The 21425-nt window shown below is 36.3% G+C and overlaps 1 protein-coding gene across 1 annotated transcript in view; it reads left to right on the plus strand.

The window, feature by feature from the left end:
• LOC139719210 (telomere repeats-binding bouquet formation protein 1-like) overlaps nt 1–18003 on the plus strand; it is a 33220-nt gene extending 15217 nt beyond the window's left edge. The window contains exons 5-12 of the mRNA XM_071630640.1: nt 7591–7715; nt 10171–10293; nt 10613–10771; nt 11828–11959; nt 13237–13362; nt 16801–16958; nt 17311–17466; nt 17839–18003. Of these exons, the coding sequence (XP_071486741.1) occupies nt 7591–7715; nt 10171–10293; nt 10613–10771; nt 11828–11959; nt 13237–13362; nt 16801–16958; nt 17311–17466; nt 17839–18003 (1144 nt within the window). The remainder of the gene's footprint in view (nt 1–7590; nt 7716–10170; nt 10294–10612; nt 10772–11827; nt 11960–13236; nt 13363–16800; nt 16959–17310; nt 17467–17838) is intronic.
• Nucleotides 18004–21425: the final 3422 nt, after the last annotated feature.

The following is a 21425-nucleotide window of genomic DNA, read 5'->3' on the forward strand; positions in this document are numbered from 1 at the left end:
CTGGAAAGTAATTGTCGATGAATCAATGAATAGAGATTACCTAATCCACATTATTCCTACAATGTACGGATGTACAGTGTGTTGCCATGACTATCTGTTGGACAGAGACATTATTGGTACACTGGAGTTGGCTAGATTATCCATAAGGTCAAGTTGGAAAGGCTCAGTGAATGCTGATGAAAAAAGCTTCAATAGCAAGTCAAAGGGATGGTATATTGGTGGAGATGATTATTGGGCTTTTAACTTTTTGTGAGATACCAAGAAACCACTTATGAAATAGTACAGAACATACTATTGTACGAGAAATTCACAGTTTATTTGATGAAAATCGGTTTTAGAATGGCTGAGACATCCAAAAAGAAAGTGAAACAAAGCAATTAGGTGATAAAAGGCAGGTCCCACCTTTTATCAGGATCCCTCTGTTGTGGATATCATGGCCATTTCAAAACCAATTTTCATCAAATAAATGAAAGGTTTCAAGTTTCAAGTTTCTTTATTTCACCAAAGCAAAGAAGATATTGAAAAACAAACAAACACATACAACAACATTAGAAAACAATTACAAACATATCAGTTAAACAGTGTAAAAAAGAAATGCTATGGTAGGCAGCAGCCAGAAAGGAAATGTCCCTTATTTTCGGCTGACCTCAACATTTGTTAAATTTCTGTTACCAATGTGTTCGAATCAAGTAAAACATAAGAACAGGACAAGACCAAGACATGACAATCAACATACAATGACAAATAACAAAATACCTGATGTCTCATAACATAAAGGATAAAAACTGATGCTCTTAACTTAAATGAGTTTGGTTGTAATCATTGAGGAGAATTTTTTATAAACAGATTCAAATATATTCAAAGAGTTAGCATTGCGTATTACAAAGGGGAGAGAATTCCACAGAATAGGACCACTGTAAAAAAGAGATCGTTGATAAAAAGATGTATGAGATAAAGGTAGGTGAAAATCACTCGCGGTTCGCGTATTGTAATTATGAATTTGATTACTGTATGTGAAAAAATCCAAGAGAGTTTTTGGTAATAAAAGATTCTTACATAAATACATAAAAATCCCCACTGGATATTTATACATATCATTCAATTGCAATATTTTCAGGGATAAAAAAAGTGGTGGGGTATGGGCAAGATAAGAGGCATGGGAAATAATTCGTATTGCACGTTTTTGAAGCACTAAAAGTCTTTGAATATGACATTCATGAGCATTACCCCAAACAGTTATTCCATAATACAAATAAGGTAAAATTATATTCAAGACAGACTTCGGGAGTAAACTAAGTTTATACATTACACCAATATTTTTTGATAATTTATTACAAACATAATTGATATGATTAGACTAATTCAACTTATTGTCTACAAAAACTCCGAAATTTCAGTGAAGAAGCCTGCATGATTTGAGAACCACACATGTTAATAGATACAGTGTCAATGCTACATTTTTTCTTTGTAAATATCATAAAATTAGTTTTTGATACATTAATAATTTATTAATTCGTAGCCAACTTGTGGATATTGCAATTCCTTCTTAAAAACCTCTTGTAAAGAATCCATATCATCATGAGACAAAAATATGCTTGTGTCATCGGCAAATGAAATACATCGTAAAATATTAGAAACATTTGGCAAATCATTTATTTTATACAAAAGAAATAAGATAGGCCCGAGGATCGATCCCTGGGGCACTCCACATCTTATGTTTTTATATTCAGAAACATTTTTATCAATTGATACAAACTTTGAATTCCTCTTAGAATGACATGTTCTTTCAGATTTCACAAGAGATTTCTCAATATCTCACCAAAAAAATGTTAGAAATATGTAGTCGGGTCTTAACCAAAACTGTACAATCCCTTTAAAAAGCTTAGTGCCCTGGCATGTAGAGACTCAAAAAGAAATTAGCCCTAAAGTTAGTTGTATGGTAAAAATCTGTGAAATAAAGGTGTTGATAAAAATCTGACAGTTGAACAGTAAATGTGACCATGCAGCAAAAAGTCGCATGCACTGATTTCGTGTGAGGACTCAAAATAGGTGAATCGAGTCAACCTAGTCAATCTTAAGCTTTCCATATTTTCTGAAAATACAATTCCATGTAAATCTAAGGTTTGTGATCATAAAACAAACAGGAAATTGTGCTTTGAGAAGTTTTTGTAGAACACTTTTTATGCCTCCAGCCGGAGGCATTATATTTTCGGGTTGTCCGTCCGCATTCGTTTGTGCAATAACTTGAGTAATATTGACTGGAATTTTACAAACTTGGTCCAAGTATAAAGTATGATGGGGCAATAACTTGATTAGATTTTGGGCGAAATCGGCCAAAGGTCACAGGTCAAGGTCAAATCATGAAATTGTATTTGTTTATGCGATAACTCAAGACTGGATCAAGCAAATTTCACCAAACTTTGTCCGAGGATGATGTATGATGGGACAATTTCTTGATTAGTTTTTTAGTGAAATCGGACAGAGGTCAAAGATCAAGGTCAAATCCTAAAATTTATCTGTTTACGTGATAACTCAAAACTGGATGAAGCAGCTTTCACCAAACTTGGTCCAAGGATGATGTATGATGGGGCAATTAGTTGAGTGGATTTTAGTGACATTGGCAAGAGGTCAAAAGGTCAAGGTCAAATGCTAAAAATGTTGCTATTTCCCCAATATCTATGCAATGCCCAAAGGTATTTTCTTGAAACTTAGTGTAGACATGTACTACTGCATAGAGATTCTCCAGAGAGAGTTTCATGTCATAAGGTCAAAGGTCAATAGGTCAAAGGTTAGGTGAAAATGTTACAATTTCACTTTTCTCACAAATGGTACGTTCAATGTATTTTCATGGAACTTGGTACATACGCATGTTCTGACTGGCAGGGATTATCTAGGGAACTTAGGGGTCATGGGTCAATAGTTAGGTGGGTCAAAGGTCAAGGTCACCTCAAAATTTTACTATTTCCCTCACACATACTAGTATATGCAATTCTTGCATTATTAGTTTTAAAACTTAATATATATATATACATGTATTACCTAATGGAGATTCTCTGGGAAATTTCCAGCCAGAAGGTCAAAGGTTAAGGGTCAAAGGCCAGGTTTAAATGCAAAAATGATATATATATATATATTTTGTACTGTAATTACACTCTTTTTTCATACCTTGAGAATTACTCAATGCATAAACTTATAAAAGGGTTGGTCAGAAGTCAAGTAAAAATCCTCAATTCCCCAAATATGTGTACCTGCACTCTTAGACAATTGTAGCAAACCCAGTTCAAGGAAAGTGAACATTCAAGATATTTCTGACAAACCTGTCATTTCAATATTTTGCCATTTATGTGAAACTTTCATCACACATTGTGAAGACATTGTACTATACACCTATTAGGAGAATCATGCATCTATATGGCGGAGGCATCAGTCGCCATAGCGACATTTCTATTTTTTTAAATAGTGTGATTAGGTGTGTCTCAGAATCCCCCTTTCATTTCTTAAAAAGCCTTTACACTTCACTTTCAACTCCAGCAATTTTTGAAAAAATGATGATGCTGCTTTGAAACTTGGTATTCCTCCTGGATAGAATGCCGTAAAAGGAGGAGTGTTCGCGTGCATTTTAATTTCGCGAATTTCGCAAGAGGCAAGATTCGCAAAATTAAAATGCACACAAAAGTTCTTGTCTACACTATATGGATTGAATGTTAGAGGCAACTTGCGAAAATGTCATGCCTCGAAAATATCTTCTTTTACAGTATGTTTAATAGTCCATGATCAATTTTAGCTTAAATCCCTTCATTGGGCCATAGGACCTATGCATAAAAGTTAGCAATTGCTTCAAGCACACGCACAAGCTTGTCAAGCTAAGATCAAGCTCAAGAAATTGCGAAGATCCATTACATGCATAATCTTTTGCTAATTGTACTGAAACCTTTTGCTTCCCCTGCACAATCAATTACTTGCAATTTCAACACAAGGGATGTCGCACCTGTACGTGCTAACACAATTAAAAAGGTTTGAAAGAATGTATTTGAAAGGGCGCTTGTGTGCAGAAACATTTCCTGACATAGCAGAAGAGCTATAAAATGACACTCATAAATGCACACACAGACGCACACACACATTCTGGCTGATTGTTATCACTTCCCCAACTGCTTTTTATAGCAGCCCAGATCTGCCAGATAGCACATGGAGAGAGGTCTCCTTGCTCTCCACAGATATCAGACATCCTAGATACAGGCTCATATGTCAGACACCCTACCCGTTTCTCATCACATTTCGTATTCTAAACACCAGACATATTCCCCATGTTAAAACGATAAAGTTTCTTAACATCTTTGGAGAAATTTCTGTAGATATACCACTCCTGCACAACTTTGGCCAAGCAAAAAGTCCATTATATGCATAAGTTTTTAAGCAAATGCTTGGTCTCCAAGCAATTGCTTGATGTGCTTGCTTGCTTTTCTAGCAAAAGCTTGGAAAATCGAAGCAATTGCTTGTTTTTATGCATACGGATTCAGGTAGCAAAAGGCTAGCACAAGGAATTGCTAGTTTTTATACATACGGCCCATTGTCTTTGCTATGAAGTGTTGCATCCTGTTTTTTGTCCCAATCACTGCACAAAGCACAGCTCAATAAGATAAGCGCTTAAATAGACCAGGGACTGTACTTAAAAACCTCTTTTCTTAGTAGACTTTTATAGATTATGAGAGTCCATTTGAATTCAGTTCTGCATCATTTTAAAGCTTTTCTTTCAGAAATTGCTCTTAACTAAAAGTCCATGTGGGGCGACTTTTTCTTGGTTTTATGACGCAGGGTCTCAAATCACAACCATTCAAACCCAGTGTGTAACTCATTTCCACCCTGTATGAATTACATGCTTTGATTATAATGGCAGATTTGCAAAAATCCTCAAAATTAAGATTTTACCGAATATTTATATTATTTTTCTTGGGGGGGGGGGGATATTGTTATGTGTTCTATTCTAAATTTACCTGAGTACAATAGGATTACAATCAGCATGTTTTATTAATTTTGATTACTTTGTATGCTATTGTATGTATGTTTTACCGTTCACTTAAATAATTGGAATTTGGCAATCTCAGTTTAGCAAGTTGGAGCATACTAAAAAAAGCTAATGTCATCAATACAGTCAGTTTATAGGAAAACAGCTAACTAACGACTCATTGCTTTTGTAGGTGACCTCCTGTTTTTGTAACTTCAAATAAAAAATTAAAAAAAGAGAGAGGGTGATTTTTAGTATGAAAATTGCTGTAAGTGCAGTAAAGAACACAGTGACAGACTGTCCCCAGTGGGAAAAAAGATGCTCAAATGGCTGTAGCATGGCCCTAGGGGGCCTAATAAGAGGAGATTTCATGAGTCATTTGATAGATCCTTACCTTGAAAGTCATGTTGGTGTAATGAAGTTTCATCATTATTTGATTTGATTTGATTTGATTTGATTTTATTTTATTGGTTCCTGCATTACATCATTGCTCATGCAGATACACACACATATATCATATGGATATACATAAACATTAATTGCTAACAAGGTAAGTTTCTTCATTACCTTTAGAATGTACAGCAATACAGTTTCTTCATTGCCTTTACAATGTACAACAGAACATAATCAGTGATGCAGTGAAGGGCTACAGCTTAAGCATTGCTTGATTTGCATGCAGCCCTCGTACATAATACATAACATATAGGAAAATAAGGGGAGGCATGACTTGCATAGAGATAGGATAGGAGAAAGGAGAGAGGAGAGGTCTGTCTGCTTTCGCTAATACACAAAGTTAGATCACCTGGATCACTGAATAGTAAAGCATGGCAAAGTATTTTCTCACCGAGGTACAGGTGAACAGTTACAGGTCATGATCGGTTACATAATATTACGCAATAAATTCTGAACGGCGATAATTCTACGAGGGAATTTCATATACAATACAATTGCAATGACATTATAAGATCACTGATATCCAGAGAGCAGCATTGTCTTTACAGCTTTCTTGAAAGAATACATAGACTTTAAAATTCACATTTCTGAAGGAAGAGAGTTCCAAATATCAGGTCCAGTGCGTCTGATAGATTTCAGAGCCATCACCGTTTTAGGATTTTGTAGATGAAATTTATCAGATTGCCTTGTGGGATAAGAATGTATATCCTTGTTTAACTGAAATAATGAGAAGAAAGAAGATGGCAACTGACCGTTATACAAACGAAACATGAAAAGTGAATTTTGCAAAAAATTAATATCATTTACCTTTAGTGTTTTTAATTCTATGAACAAAGGATCTGAATGATCTCGATGACCTGAATTGGTACATATACTCGCATATAGCTTTCTTTTGTAGAAGCAATATACTGTCAATGTGACTTTTCGCAGTTGCCCAAACAATGTTACAATATGAGATGTTCGACAATATCAACGAATTATAAACCGTAAATAAAATATTCTTTGGGACATAATACTTAAGCTTACAGAGTATACCAATGTTAGGGGACACTTTATCTGAGATGTATTGCACATGAGCATTCCATTTCATATTTTCACTGATATATATTCCAAGAAATTTGACACTTTCTTTTTGCTCCAATAATATACCATCCACCATTATATTCAAATGGCGCATTTCATTTTTATGCTTCTTATTATGAAAATGAATAAAATTTGTCTTTTTTAAGTTGAGTGATAATCTATTGCTCTTAAACCATGTAGATAATTTCGGCAATTCAGTATTAAGAGTTCTTAAAAGCAACGGAAAATCAGAATTGGAACAAAATACATTGGTGTCATCGGCGAACAGAATATATTGCAGTGACTTAGAGGAATTTGTAATATCATCTATATACACTAGAAATAGTAGTGGTCCCAATATGGATCCTTGTGGGACGCCACAATGCATAGGTAAAACTTTAGAGTTTACTGATTCATAGTATACGTATTGCTGTCTATTCGATAAATAATCTTCAAACCATTCCAGTGGAATGCCACGACTCCATAACAATGTAATTTGCGTAAAAGGATAGTGTGGTCAAGAGTGTCGAATGCCTTGCTTAGGTCCATGAACACACCAATGACATGTTTTTGTTCTGCTAATTAAGGCAGTCGACACTCTGTCATACAACTGGGCTAGTGCCATATCAGTAGAGTGAAATTTCCTGAAACCATATTGGTCTTGGTTCAGTATATCATTTTGTAACAAAAAATCACACAGTCTGTTATAAACAAGTCTTTCTATGACTTTAGAAAGACTAGGAAGAATAAAAATGTTATCAAGAACATATTTGTTCATGCACAAGTAGTTTTGAAAAGGAATAATAGCATTGTTACACTCACAACTACTCTGTATGACATTAGGGCCTATGTACACTTGTATGTGTCCATGCAGATCCTGTAATATCCTCTCAAAAAAGCTACTGCTTCATTGTATAGTCTGTTTTTATCAGGGAAGTAAAGACGATCCTCTTTTTATAGGAATCCACCCTTCAGGGTTTGTGGTGGCATTGTAGTATTTGATAAAAGATTGATTGCACCCAATAGGGATATGATAGGATTGATAATATTTTTATCACCATTGGTTACAGGAATTTTCCAGGTTTGCAACTACCATTCAACAAACCATCAAAGTGTGATGGAGATGATGATTCTTTAGAGCTGTGGAAGGATGTTGCAAGCACACTGTGTGGCTGTGTGAACAATCCACAGAATGGTGAGAAGCAAGATGTTCAAAGAAAGCCTCTTCATTAGCATCATTAATACACTACTGTAAACGTCAATATTTTCGCGCGATTAATTTTTCGCGCTGAGCGGCTCGAAAACGTATTCGCGGGTTCTTAAATTCGCGCTCCGCAGCAGGTTACTTTACTGTAGTACACATTCACTGCTTTCATCCAAAGCCTCTGCTACATAGCTTGCTATGCCAGCGTACGACAAGCGACGTAGCGAGCGGCTCGACTGCGAGTACAAGCACTCAAATACGTAGTACAGCTGTGACTCTAGTACCGTAGTCACGGGGGACTGTAGCATCGATGCGTGCGGTGCACACATGCATGCTACAGTACACAGCAATCTAGGGTATCGTCTCTTCGCACAGTACTAGTAGCGTAAACATGCCTGTACATTGTACTACGTATAAGCAGTATCATCGATGAAGCGCACACAATTCATCCCGTTCAAAATGTGCGTAGAAAATTGTGAAGATATATTCGCGCGTTTTTGAATTCGCGCTAGCCGAGCGTAGCGCGAAATCCGCGAAAATTAATGTACCGCGAAAATTTCCACGTTTACAGTATACATTTGTGATACATGACAAGCTCTCTACAGGTCAAGCTGAACGAGTAGTCCTACCATCTTACCAGCAAAATAATTGCCAAAAAAAAATTGCATATGAACAATACCTAATGTTCAAAGGCACACCTACTTCATTGGTCCTAAATGTTCCTGTGCACATTTTTGTCGTTTTTGTTGAGCCAACCGGAGGTGAGGGGAGACTAAGGGATCGCCTGCGGCGTCTGTCCGTCCTGTGTCCGTCCGTCATCTGTCCGTCGTCCGTCCATCGTCTGTCCGTAACGCTACAAAAACTTAAATTACTTTGCACTGAGTGTTTCAATGTCAATCAGATTTTGAGTGAAGAGTGTTTATGCAAAGTTACACATGTTACAAAACAAGAAGGTCACCTTAAGGTCAAAGGTCATGGGCAGGGGTCAACGAACTGTAAGGGGCCAATTTTTACGGCACATTTCAATTATGGCTCATAACTTTTGATTGGTATGTCTGTTTGTGACCAAACTTGGATGGTAGGTGTCCTTTGAGGAGTTGAAGGTCACCACAAGGTCAAAGGTCACAAACAGGGTCAACAAACTTTTAGGGGCCAATGTTAAGTTTTTACGGCACATTTCGATTATGGCTCATAACTTTTGATTATGTCCGTTTGTGACCAAACTTGAATGGTAAGTCTCCCTTGAGGAGTTGAAGGTCACCACAAGGTCAAAGGTCACAAACAGGGGTCAACAAACTTTTAGGGGCCAATGTTAAGTTTTTTACGGCGCGTTTCTATTATGGCTTATAACTTGTTTTGCTCAGTAAGGACTGTTTGCAACCATACTTTGGTGGTAGATTTATCTTGGGGAGTTAGAGATCACCACAAGGTCAAAGGTCACAGACAGGGCTTCAACAAACTTTCAGGGGCCAATGTTACGTTTGACTGTGTTTATACCTAACAGAATATTTTTTTTCCTCTCTCTCTCTTTTTCCGATCATGTTCGTTCTAACAGTAAAATTGTATGTGCACCATTGTTGTCATATATGACATTTTCACAATTAAATTGAAATATATTGTTCCATGTTCTTTGGGGGGGCCATTTTCTTTGTATATCTTGTTTTACAAAGCTCTTGTTGTACTAACACTTTGCATTGATCCCACTTTCTATAACAATCACAGTTAGATTTTTACAAATGTGTTGTACATTTGTGGGCAAGACACCGTCATTTCGGCATTTGCCTTGTTGCCTCAATAAACTATACATTGATCAAAACAGATGTACAGATATATGAAGTCTCTAAAGTGCTTGCAAAGTGACAGATGTTTCGTCTCTGATGGTAAAAAAGGGAGATGTTTATCACTTTGATAAGGTAGATGTCATGACTCAGCTCAAATCCTCAATAGGCAGTAATAATGCATAGATAAGAAGATAGAAAAGCACCTCCATGCAATGGGTATTAGGCCTATGTTGAATAAGATACTTGTTTGCAATGTAACATAAATATATTCTCCTTGAAATAACTATGACAGTGTGTGGATTTGCCGGTGTTCAGTTGGGAATAGTATAGTTTTGCAGCTTATGTAAAATATGTTTAATGATGTTGTGCGTGAATGAAAAGGTGTGCAATTTTTTATTCATAATATTGTAAGCATGTTTCAAAATATTTCCATAATTGCTGGCTATTGAAAGGGGGGGACATATTTGTTTGAATTATCTATGTGTCCATCCTTGTGTAATTACTTATCACTACCACTATAACTTTGCAACAGCTGAAAATATATGAACGCTGCATGTACATCTAATCAGACAGTAAAATGAATTGTGCCTGATAACACTTAAGAATTACCTGATATAATGCCTCTGGTTTAAAAAAAACAATATAAAATGCTTTTGCATTTGCAGATGAAAACCAGATCGAGTGTGCATCATCCATTCCAGCTGCGTTATACATCTTGTCTCACACCCAGCATTCATCAGTATTACAGCTGCTGTGCTCATTTATGTCTCTCCTAACAGCTAATAATGGTAAGCCTATTGGGAATGATATGAATTAATTTTAGACTTGTCTAGTGGAAATAACAATTTCCTTGTCCTTATGGGCAAGTTGTAATACTCGTTGAAAAGCTAAATGCTATGCTCCCTTGTGCTTGTGGCACCGAGGAATCCCACAGTGCATGTGACAGAGATTTTTTGCATGCGCAGAAGTTTTCTGTGCATTTGCGATACAGAGAATTGCTATTTAAAGCATGTTTTAAAAACACAAACAATTCATGATGGATGTAGGCAAAAGTCTAAATGTAAGGAAAATATGTTGTTTGTCTCCGATTATGCATTGGATGAAAAGCTGTAAATCAAGACCGCTTCCACATGTTGGGTGGCCTGGATGTCAGTGTTAACAAGCTTACGAGCATCATCGCGGAAATGAAGGCAGATCTCAAAAAGGAGAGTATCCAGTCAGCATCAAGTTTGATCTGCATGCTCAACTCAACCACTGCAGATAATGGTAATATGATGTAATTTCAACGAACCTAATTTGCCATTGCTATTCGGACATTGTGCTCTGACTCTTTAACTTCCGTGACATTTTTTCCGAGTGTTTTTTTTATTTTTGAAGGATTTTAAATTTGGGCAACATTTGTGACCGTGCTTCACAAAACGTACAAAAAGTCGCACGCATTGATTTTGTGTGAGGACTGAAAATAGGTGCAAAGGGTCAATTTGGTCTATCTTGACTTGTTTATTATATCTGAAAAATCAAATTTTCTACATTATGCTAAAATTTGGTATCATAAAATGAACAAGAAAGTGTGATTTTAACAGTTTATCTCGAACACTTTATTTTTAGAATAGTGTGATTAAGTGTGTCTTTAGACTCCACTTTTCATTTCTTTAAAAAAAAAACCTGTACCCACTCTTCACTTTCAACTCAAATAACTTAATAAGGATGATACTACTGCTTTGAAAGTTGGCATTTATCATGGACAGACTGTTTAATAAAACATTGTGGTTAAACCGGTGGTTTTCATCTTCATTTTTTCTTCTTTTTTTGTCCCATTCATTGCACCAGGAAGCAGGTCTTGGTGAAGATTAAATGCTTGAATAGACCATGTGCTTCAGGGCCTCTTTTCTCAGTTCACACTTTTCTGGAGTTTGTGCTTTCTTTCCAATATTAAGATATTTAGGGGAGTCCATTTGATTTGAGTTATACATCATTTTAGAGCTTGAAGTCTGGTCTTTCAGAATCTGCCCTTAACTAAAAATCCATGTCTGGCGACTTTGTTTTGTAGTGCAGGGTCACATTTGATCCTTAGTAGCTTCTTGAAATTTCCTGGTCTTAATTATACATGTTAACTGATAAAATATACAAACTTATGTAAAGTATAGTTGCTGCATGTCTTCAACATTTTAAAATTGATGACTTTCTATACTTTTTTTTTCTAGAGTATACATGTACTATGCTGTTCTTGAAGTAACAAAATAGTGTGATTAAAAAGTTCTTTGTGTACGTGGAAAACAACACTTGGATTGTGACAGACACTATGTTATATGTCATTTACAGACAGTAATTTGCAAGCCTTATCTAAGCTGAAGGTTGTGCCACTCTTGCTGCAGCTACTTGCCCTTGATGTGATTGATCAAGATCTCAAACTAAAGGTTATCCTCACCCTTGGCTGCCTTGTGGCAACAAATGGTAATGTTATTATTGTTTGTTATTGTTTGTTTGTTTTTTCCATTCAGTAGCACAGTGTTCACAACATGTTCTACAGGGTGGTCCACAGGGAGTTTGAGCATGCTGTCAAGGGAACATGCTCAAATTCTTGTGCAACATCCTCAAAAGCCAGTAACATGCTATGCACCATTCTCAAGAAAAGGCAACATTCTCAAAATAAAGTGTAGTCAAATGTGAAAAGTGTAGTATGTGCAAAACTTGAGAACATCAAACTGCCATTGGTACTACAAAAATTTGTGTGCAAAACATAACACAGAATATCAAACGTAAGCAGCACAACTGGAAATAAGTTACAAAATATTGTGTGCGCTATGCGCTCGTGATATGCCCTCTGTGTATACATACAATTTCCGCATTATTCTAACATTCAGAGCTTGCAATGTGCTCAAATTTCAAGTAGTGTACCACCTTGGTGTTTAATGCTTGAGCGCCCAGAGGTACAGTGTATGCGCCGAAGGCATTATGGCTTGGGGTTCTTCTGTCTGTCTAAGCTTCCCACAGCTCAATAGCTTTCTTGATTCCTGGCCCAGAAATGCTGTGTGAGGTGCTGTTCAATCAAGCTTTGGCTGAAATTGGCATTTTACGCTGCGACATCATGTTGAAATACCTGACTGTGATATATTGATGGGAGCAAAAGATAAGTACAGATTGACAGTTGATTTGGGTGATTCATGAGAAGTTGAGGTGTTTCAATCTGTTGACTGCACGGCAGTCAACGTCAAATAGCTGTTCTTGGTTTTTTTTTCTTCTTTTTTTGATGATTCAACTTCTAGTGCAGTATTAGTTTTAAATCAACATGTGTTGACAAACCTTACATTCATGGGAATCTAACCATCAGTGCGTGTCATATGTAGTTCTCCCATGGTAAAGAGGGGTAATTTGTAGCAATATACAACGACACTGCATTATGGCAACATTTTGTAATAAAAGGGCCGATATCACAGAACATGCAAATAATTTTTGAAGGATGCAAATTTTTGCAGAAGATTGCCAACATCGTGGGGGTTTGAAAAGTTTTTTTTGCAAAATGAGTTAACTCCATTCTTGTTAATTTGAGATATTTGTGATTAAAGCTGCAAAAAAAAAACCCAGAAAATATTGCCATTTTTATTTTGCAAAATTCGCATCCTTGGCAAATCATTCACGTCCTCAGTGAAATCAGCCCCTAGTACATACTGTGTTCCATTGTAGTGGTAATTGTTAATGTGCTGAAGCCATTTAATATTATCAACTTGCAGAGGAAAGCCAGAGGCAAGTAGTGGAAAACAAGGGCTTGAGACTTCTGCTTAATACTATGATGACCAGTCAGGAAGAAGAGTGCATTAAGACTGCAACCTTGGTTCTACACTCTTGTGTAAATGATGGTAAGCCTTGAATAGACACCTTTTTCTTTTGATTGTGAGATGAATGCTGACCCATACAACCTAAAAGGACATGTTTTAGGCAGAAAAGCAAAACATTGATATAATGAAAACATTGATGTTAATTTGCTTCAGATTTATGTTTTGTATATTATATATATTATGTACAGTCAAACCTGTCTGATAGCGGCCACCCAAGGGAAACAAAAAGAGTGGTCATCCCTATATAGACACGTTATCAAACTTTGTGTGCATACAAGCCTACATGTACATGTATCATTGTTGTATACATCTTTAAGTACTTACATGTACATGTATGTGTATAAAATATGCACATTTGTGTTTCATGCATTGGACAATACCGGTGTTTATCACTGGTTGCACAGTAGCATATGTGTGTAAAGTCATGAAGAAAGCTTAACACTGGTGCATGACTGAATGAGTAATGAATGCAGTGGTGACAATCACTGAATGTTGCCCATGAATGACTGGCACGGCTACAAAGCAGAAAAACATGCTGAATTATAGGCTTGGCTATGGCTCTGTCGGGTCTGTCCCTGCTTGAAAAAAAAAATATCACAAAAATATTGTTAAAATATTTCAAAAATCACCCCAAAAGTATATTTCTACGATATTTTTGTATTAAAAAAATATACTTTCGCAAAATGTGAGAAAAATACCTTAAAAATATATTTTTGGAAATACATTTTTGGAACACCGAATATTGTATGTCAAAAATATATTTTTTGAATATTTTTGGTCACGTCATGCTGCTACAGCAAAAAAAAATAAGTAAATACTTTAAAAATATGTTTTCTAGCTATTTTTTTTTTTATGCCTTTATGATTTTGGGCTACAAAAATACTGCAAAAATATATTTTTCAAATATTTTTGTTTTACATGTTTGAGTTTGGACGGAATAAATAATATTTTCTTGAGTTATGTTGATGTTTGAGCATATCCCAGAACACATATAGAATGTACACGGTATATGTGAAGGCATTATCAATATCCAAATTAACCTTTCACAGTCATAATCTTACAGCTAGTCTTAGAGCCTATATAAACCTACAGATGTATCTACATCGTATACCTAGTTGGTACTAGACACATCACACTCATTTATATAGGCCATTTAGTTATAATGCTTGAAGACGTGGTTACCAAGTAAGTACACTTTTGATATTGAAAAATGTAAATGCCTCCTCATAACACAAGTTGAAATTATGAATAACACAACAATAATATTGAGTAAACTTTTTAACATAGTTCAAAGCTTATTGTAATCGTAAAAGCAATTTGAACCATTTTTTCTATTTCCATTCCAAGAGAATTTGAATAGCTTATGAATATGCATGACCAGTAGAAACCAGTAGAAACCAACTGGAATCAACTGGTATTATGGTAAATGGGTTTTAATCTGGAATGAACCGGTAAGCAAGCACAGTCAGGTACAATATAGCTTTCAAGTGTCAACAAACTGTTTACACACAAACTGACACACACGCACACACACAAGAGCACATACATGTACATACCTGGTCTACATAATAGTTTGCTAGTTGAAATGTCAACTGACTTCAATTTGTACCAACTGAATTCACTTACCACAATTTTACCACATCTTTAATTTTAGAGCATGTTTTAATGCTTTGTTTATAAATTTGTTAATAATTAAGCTGAAAAAAATACTGAAAAAATATCAATTGTATTTCAAATTTGACCAAAATACCCCCTAAATATGCTATTTTCAGAGTATTTTTTGAAAAATATGAACAAAATATGCTATTTTTAGAGTATTTTTCGAAAAAAAAACACAAAAATATGCAGTTTAAAAAAAGACACAAAAAAATGTCCACAAATATGTAATTATGCCTCCGCCACGAAGTGGTGCCGGAGGCATTATGTTTTCGGGTTGTCCGTCCGTCCGTCCTTCCGTCCGTCCGTCCGTCCGTCCTTCCGTCCTTCCGTCCGTCCGTAATGAATTTTGTGGACAGGGTAACTATCAAAACCTTCTAAGGTATCCTAATGAAACTTGGCATGTATGTGTATTAGGAGGTGAAGTTGTGCCTATCAACTTTTGGGCGCACATGCTCAAGGTCAAAGGTCAAAAGGTCAAGGTCAAATGCTTAAAATTTCACTTTTTCCCCCATATCTATGCAATGCCTGAAGATATTTTCTTGAAACTTAATGTATACATGTATTACCCAATTAAGATTATCTGGTGAAAGTTTGGGGTCATGAGGTCAAAAGGTCAAAGGTCAAAAGGTCAAGTAAAATGTTAAAATTGCACTTTTTTCTGTATCTTGGAAATTGTTCAAGGTATCTTTATGGAACAAAGTATATATGCATGTACTGACTGGCAGTGGTTATCTAGGGAATTTGGGGTTCATGTGCTCAGGGGTCAAAGGTCAAGGGCAATACTTCAAAATTTTACTATTTTCCTTATATTTATGCAATGCCAGCAGGATTATTTTTTTAAAAACTTGATGTATGCATGTATAACCCACTAGAGATTCTCTGGGATTTTCTCTTTTTTTTTGCCAAGAAGGTCAAAGGTCAAAAGGTCAAAGATCAAGTGAAAGTGCTGAACTTACTTCTTTCTCCATTTCTCGGAAGTGGCTCAAGTTATCTTTAAACTTAGTACATATTTATGTATGTTCTGCCTGACATTGATTCTCTTATGAATCAAAGACCAGATGAAAATGATAACAATTTATTGTTCAATACAGAAGTTGCACTTTTTCTCCATACAATTTATACCTTGACAATTACTCAAGTGCGTAAACTTATGCAAGGGTCAAAGTCGAAGTTAAAGTTCTTAAATCCCGAAATACATGCTCTCCTATTCATCCAATTAAACATAGGTCAAGGAAGGTGAACATTCGATACATTTGTGACAAACATGTCATTTTAATATTTTGCCAATTTTGTGAAAATGTAATCACACATTGTCCACATGTACTATAGACCTATTAGGAGAATCATGCATTATGGCGGAGGCATACCAGTCGCCATAGCGACATTTCTAGTAAAAATATATTTTTCAGTTGGGAATAACGACTAGGGACGTGGCAGCTATAGACAGTTAAAATCTTCCGCGGGAAACAAAATTCGTGGCCACTGGCCGCGTTTGACAGGTGGCCGCTATACAGGGTCTTTAACAGGGCTTTTCTCTCGGGGGATTTTTCAGTGGTCACTATAGACAGGTTTGATTATAATATATATAAAATATTCAATAAATAATATATTGCATGTTGTTGTTTTTTATTCTAACCAAAATAATAAATTATGCTTTGCAGCATACAGCCCAGTTATCATTATTTGCACATAAATGGACAGTGATATGTAGGGCCTGAACTGAAGTATAACACACTTGATATGAGCTTCTCTCTTCGCCAATTCTGTTCATGCATTAATTCTCACATACACTTATTCAAGTTAATGCCTTGGAGTTGGAAAAGACTTTGAGTGAAACAAATGATGGGAGGTTGGACAAAGATGAGGAGTGCAGCGAAGAAGGTGTCAAACCTGTGAGACAAACGGAAAAGAGCATACTTGAGGAGAAAATAGCCAGTCTTCAGGAAGAACTCTTGCAGGTAAAAACTGATGAAAATTAGATTCAATCAATCAATGACTTACACATATTAGCAATATTTCCAAATTCCACAGAAAGGTTTTCTCCATGTACATTTGTATCTTTACAGGGACAAACATTATGTTAAGAATATATGAATACTATATGAATTATGAGGCTTATGTTATGCATTTAGGAATTAAAGTACTATAGAGTATCGAAAGCAATACATGTCATCTTGCATAACAGCCTGAACTGCTCATTTTGATTAATCATTTGTAGATTGTTATACAGTATACCATCTCAGGCATGGTGAAAACAAATTTATATACAAAATTTCACAGAAATGCCTCCCCCCTTCCTTTATTCTTCAGGAAAGACAAATGAGAAGAAGACTAGAGGATGAAAATGCAAGCCTGCAGATACCTGTAGAAAACCCAGAAAGCAGTGATGGATCTGATCAAAAGCTGCATGTGGAAGCCAATGCAGAGGATGCTGTTATGCAGACAAAGGAACCTAGAGCTTTGAAAGTTGGTCATCAAACACACTGTACCAGTTTATCTGTGTCTAGGTTTCAGACAATATCAAGGGCAGATGAGGATTGTAACTGTCTTTGTAAATATGCAATGATAGATTGACACTGGTGTATAAACTTGTGGCAAATCTATAATTTTCCCCTTTTCAAAATTATATTTCAGGCAATTCTTCTCTCTTTAAACAGATTTTGAAAGATCCGTTGAATACTTGACAAATTTTGCAATTTGCATTCGTCAAGGGGCTATGACTTTATCAGGAAAATTATCATGATAGAATAGTTCACCTATAATGGAAATATGCTACTTTCATTTCCCTGATGGCACAGATGTGTTACGCAGGTATGTTACATGGCTCTATACTTTCAGGTATGTTTAGAGCCTGATGAGACTGATAATCAGGGCAACCAAAGTCTGTCCTTGCTGCAAGAAAGGATGAAAGTCCTGGAGCAGAAGATTAAGAGTTTGATGGGAATAACATCTGGGGTGGAGATCAACAGAAGTGATGGAGCAGCAAACAAATCAGGTATTTGAGCCATAACACTGACCCTTGTGCTTGTTGTAATTAATGGACACCTCAGGCTTTTCTGTTCGACGATCTATATCAGTGACAGTCAATTACTGTAAGTGCAATCATGTTAAACTTGTGATTCTCCTGTGTTTGAGTAATATGTTTCTCATACCACTTGACAGTGTGTTGTGATGGAAAATTTACATATTATGAATCATTCTTGAAAATGCTTTTGACATGATAATTGCTCAGACTGGCTCATTGATGGATATATGCTATTTGTGATATGATTTTCATTGCTATTCATGATTTGATTTTCATGAGAGAGAGAATGAGACATCTGATTCAAATGTTAATGATTTAATAGGTATCTCTTGCCAGGCCTTCAAAGATACGCAAGTGAGTTTGTTTGAGGAAAGAGTGTCATATAATACGCAACGTGGATTGCAAGTGATTTTCTTATGCATTTCTCATAGATTCATCAGTGACAGCTTCAGACAGTACGTCAGGAAGAGAAGAACCTTCAATGTCTAATGCTGCTACATTCAAGACTAATGTAAGACATTGCCCAAAGAAGGTGAAGGTGGTGACATGTGATACCAGAGACAGGTCCCTCCCCAAGCAAACGCAGCCAGTGCAAGAAAACTCAGAGTCCCTTAATTTTAAGGTACCACCTCGTCCGTTGACAAGATGCCTACCTCTTCAGCTGGTGCATGGCTTTGTTAATGTTTGTGATTCATCAGAAAAGGAGCAAGTCTTACAAGGAAGAAAACGGAAGAGTCAACATGATTCCACAAAAGATGCTGTGAAACACACCAAACACTCATGCATGAATCAAGAGACACATCCATTTTTGCCCATCAATTCAACAGAGAGAGTGCAAAACAGTCTTTATAACAAAGTCCAAGAGCGTGATTTTGTTAAGAGCCAGTTTAACCCAATATGTCAGGGACAGTTTGTCACTAAATCTAATGCATTGACAGCAAGACTTGGTGTTGGACAGTCTTCCAGTTATCACAGCCAAGTAGCAGAGAATCAGGAGGATGGTAACAACTCATCTGACACCCTTTCCATTGCTGACAGTGCTGTAAGCCGACTTGACATGCATCTTTCTCACCCAGCCAAGCACAGTATTAGATGCCAGCGGTCCAGCATCTCACCATCCAAAACAACTGGCCATGAAAACAATACCAATGACATCACACAATGTACCCACACACAGTTTTCTGCTGCTGCTGAAAACCATGTAGTGACAGGAGAGCCAAATGATTCTGAGGAAGTTGTAGAGTGCCTTCCTGCAAATGCCACTGATGTAAGCTGTAGGGATACTGCCACACTTGAATGTAAGCAAAAGATTGAGGCAAAGCCAAAGAAGACAACTCAGAGAACAGCTGCTGGAGAGATAGATGCTGAAATTGAAGCCAAACTGAGACTTGTCCCAAAAGTTATCCTGAAAAAAACTCCACTCAAAGTGAAGAACTTAAATATGTTTACCTACACGTATGATGAGCACCACAATTTGGATGACAATGAAGCCACTGTTAACAAGAATGAACAAGCATCACCTGAACCAGGACATGATAGACAGCTGGCAATGTCATGTTCCCCTGGCAATAAATGTACTTCTTCCAAGCACATCAAGAGTAAGAAGTGTTACACTGTCCGTTATGTACATGGCAAAATCAGATGCAGCAAACTATATGGCTCCAGGGCATTCAGAAGTGGGTCATCACTATGCCGCAGTTCCTGTCCAAGTAAGAGTTTGAAACGTTCCATTCCTCTCAGGCATTCAGTATGCCATTTGTTTTCCTTTTTCCAAAATTCATGTTTCACTTTATGTCACGGTATTTTCCCTAGCTAGAATAACCGAAACAAGTGCTATTTAATGTTGGGAAGATGTCAGTATACAGCATATCTCGTGTGCATTTACATGGACCCTGCACATTTATTCCCAAATAGTGATCAAGCACACTGAACTAACATCATTGAGTTATTTTGCACATGGACAAACAAACCAACAAACCAACACTGATGAAAACATAACCTCCTCCCTTGGTGGAGGTAATTATTCTTGCAGTTGTACAAGTCCCAGTTCGTGAAGAAAAGCAGCAAAATACCTAGTACACAGTGTGGTTAGCATGTTTTTGATATGCTGGTTATTATATAATGGTGAAAATATGGACCCTCATAATTCATTCTGTTTGTTCATAAGATAGCAAACATTTGAATCTTGTTGCTCAAAGGAAAATAACATGCTGTGATGAGACCAATAGCAATGAGTTTTCTGTACACTTTTTTTTTTTTTGGGGGGGGGGGGGGGTCAACCAACTGTAAGCATAATGAAATAAATATGAAGACTTTAGGAGCAAAGCACCAAAGGGACTATTTTCCTATCTCTATTCTTGCAACCATGGAATCACAGTGGCATGGCATAGAGAGACTGCAGATATTTCAAAACCCACATGAAAATTTTTTCCCATTTGTATCCTATTCAATTGGATATGGATTTAAGGGCATAAGATACGAATAGTAATAACATTTTTATAGCATGTGCATGGTGATTCTAATCCATATGCCTGCTTTTCTCTGGAGAATCCCAAATCAGATACATTTCGCTAAATGTCTGTATATACTAATACCACAGTCTTCTCTCTTATTCCAGAGTTGAGGACATGGCTTCAATTTCAATCGTCCTTTCTTTGTCCGGGTAAGTATCTTTTTTGTTCTTTCTATTGTAAGTTAAAAAAACCAATCATTTTCATAACTCGCCTACATGTAGTGTTTAAAGGAGTACCTTGGAATCTAGGAATTACTCTGAGCTCAGGTTCACCAAACAGTGGGTTAATTTGTTGGTCTGTTCATTGCAAAATGTCGAGAATCATTCAGATTAAGTACTGCCTCAGTTCTTGAGCAATAAGTAAGCTAAACCTTTGCAAATGTGACCACTCTTATAGGTAGATGTCAAAAACACCTTTGTCTTCAGTATCAAGTAATCATTGCCATGGAACCTAAAATTTTCATAAAAATCATACCCAATGCTATGGATTAAACTTTTCTCTTGTTCTTAAAACAACTGAATGAAATTCAACATGTTATCAGTGTAATGTGTAATTGTGCAAAACACCATTTTTTGTGAGTGTCAAGAAATGCAATGTCATGATAACAGCATTCTGTACAAACCATATAAAATTCTGTGGGTCATACAAAATTTTGTGGATCAAACTAATCCAATTTTTTCAAGTGAGTCAAACAAAATCTGGCGCATCTGATGAGTTTAAAGCTAATTTATGGAAGACACTTTTTTCCAGAGTGGAGGAAAGCGCACTGCCATGGTAACACCATTTATGGTGTCAAAGTCAGATAAGAGGGGGAATGAATTTATAAAAAAAATCCTTTTCAACATGTATGATGTCTAGCTCAATGTAAAATGTGCAAGATACATTTT

Source organism: Diadema antillarum, unplaced genomic scaffold, assembly GCF_040938485.1.
Source record: "Diadema antillarum isolate AM-2024a unplaced genomic scaffold, OU_Dant_1.0 scf00000107, whole genome shotgun sequence".
Lineage (NCBI taxonomy): Eukaryota > Metazoa > Echinodermata > Echinoidea > Diadematoida > Diadematidae > Diadema > Diadema antillarum.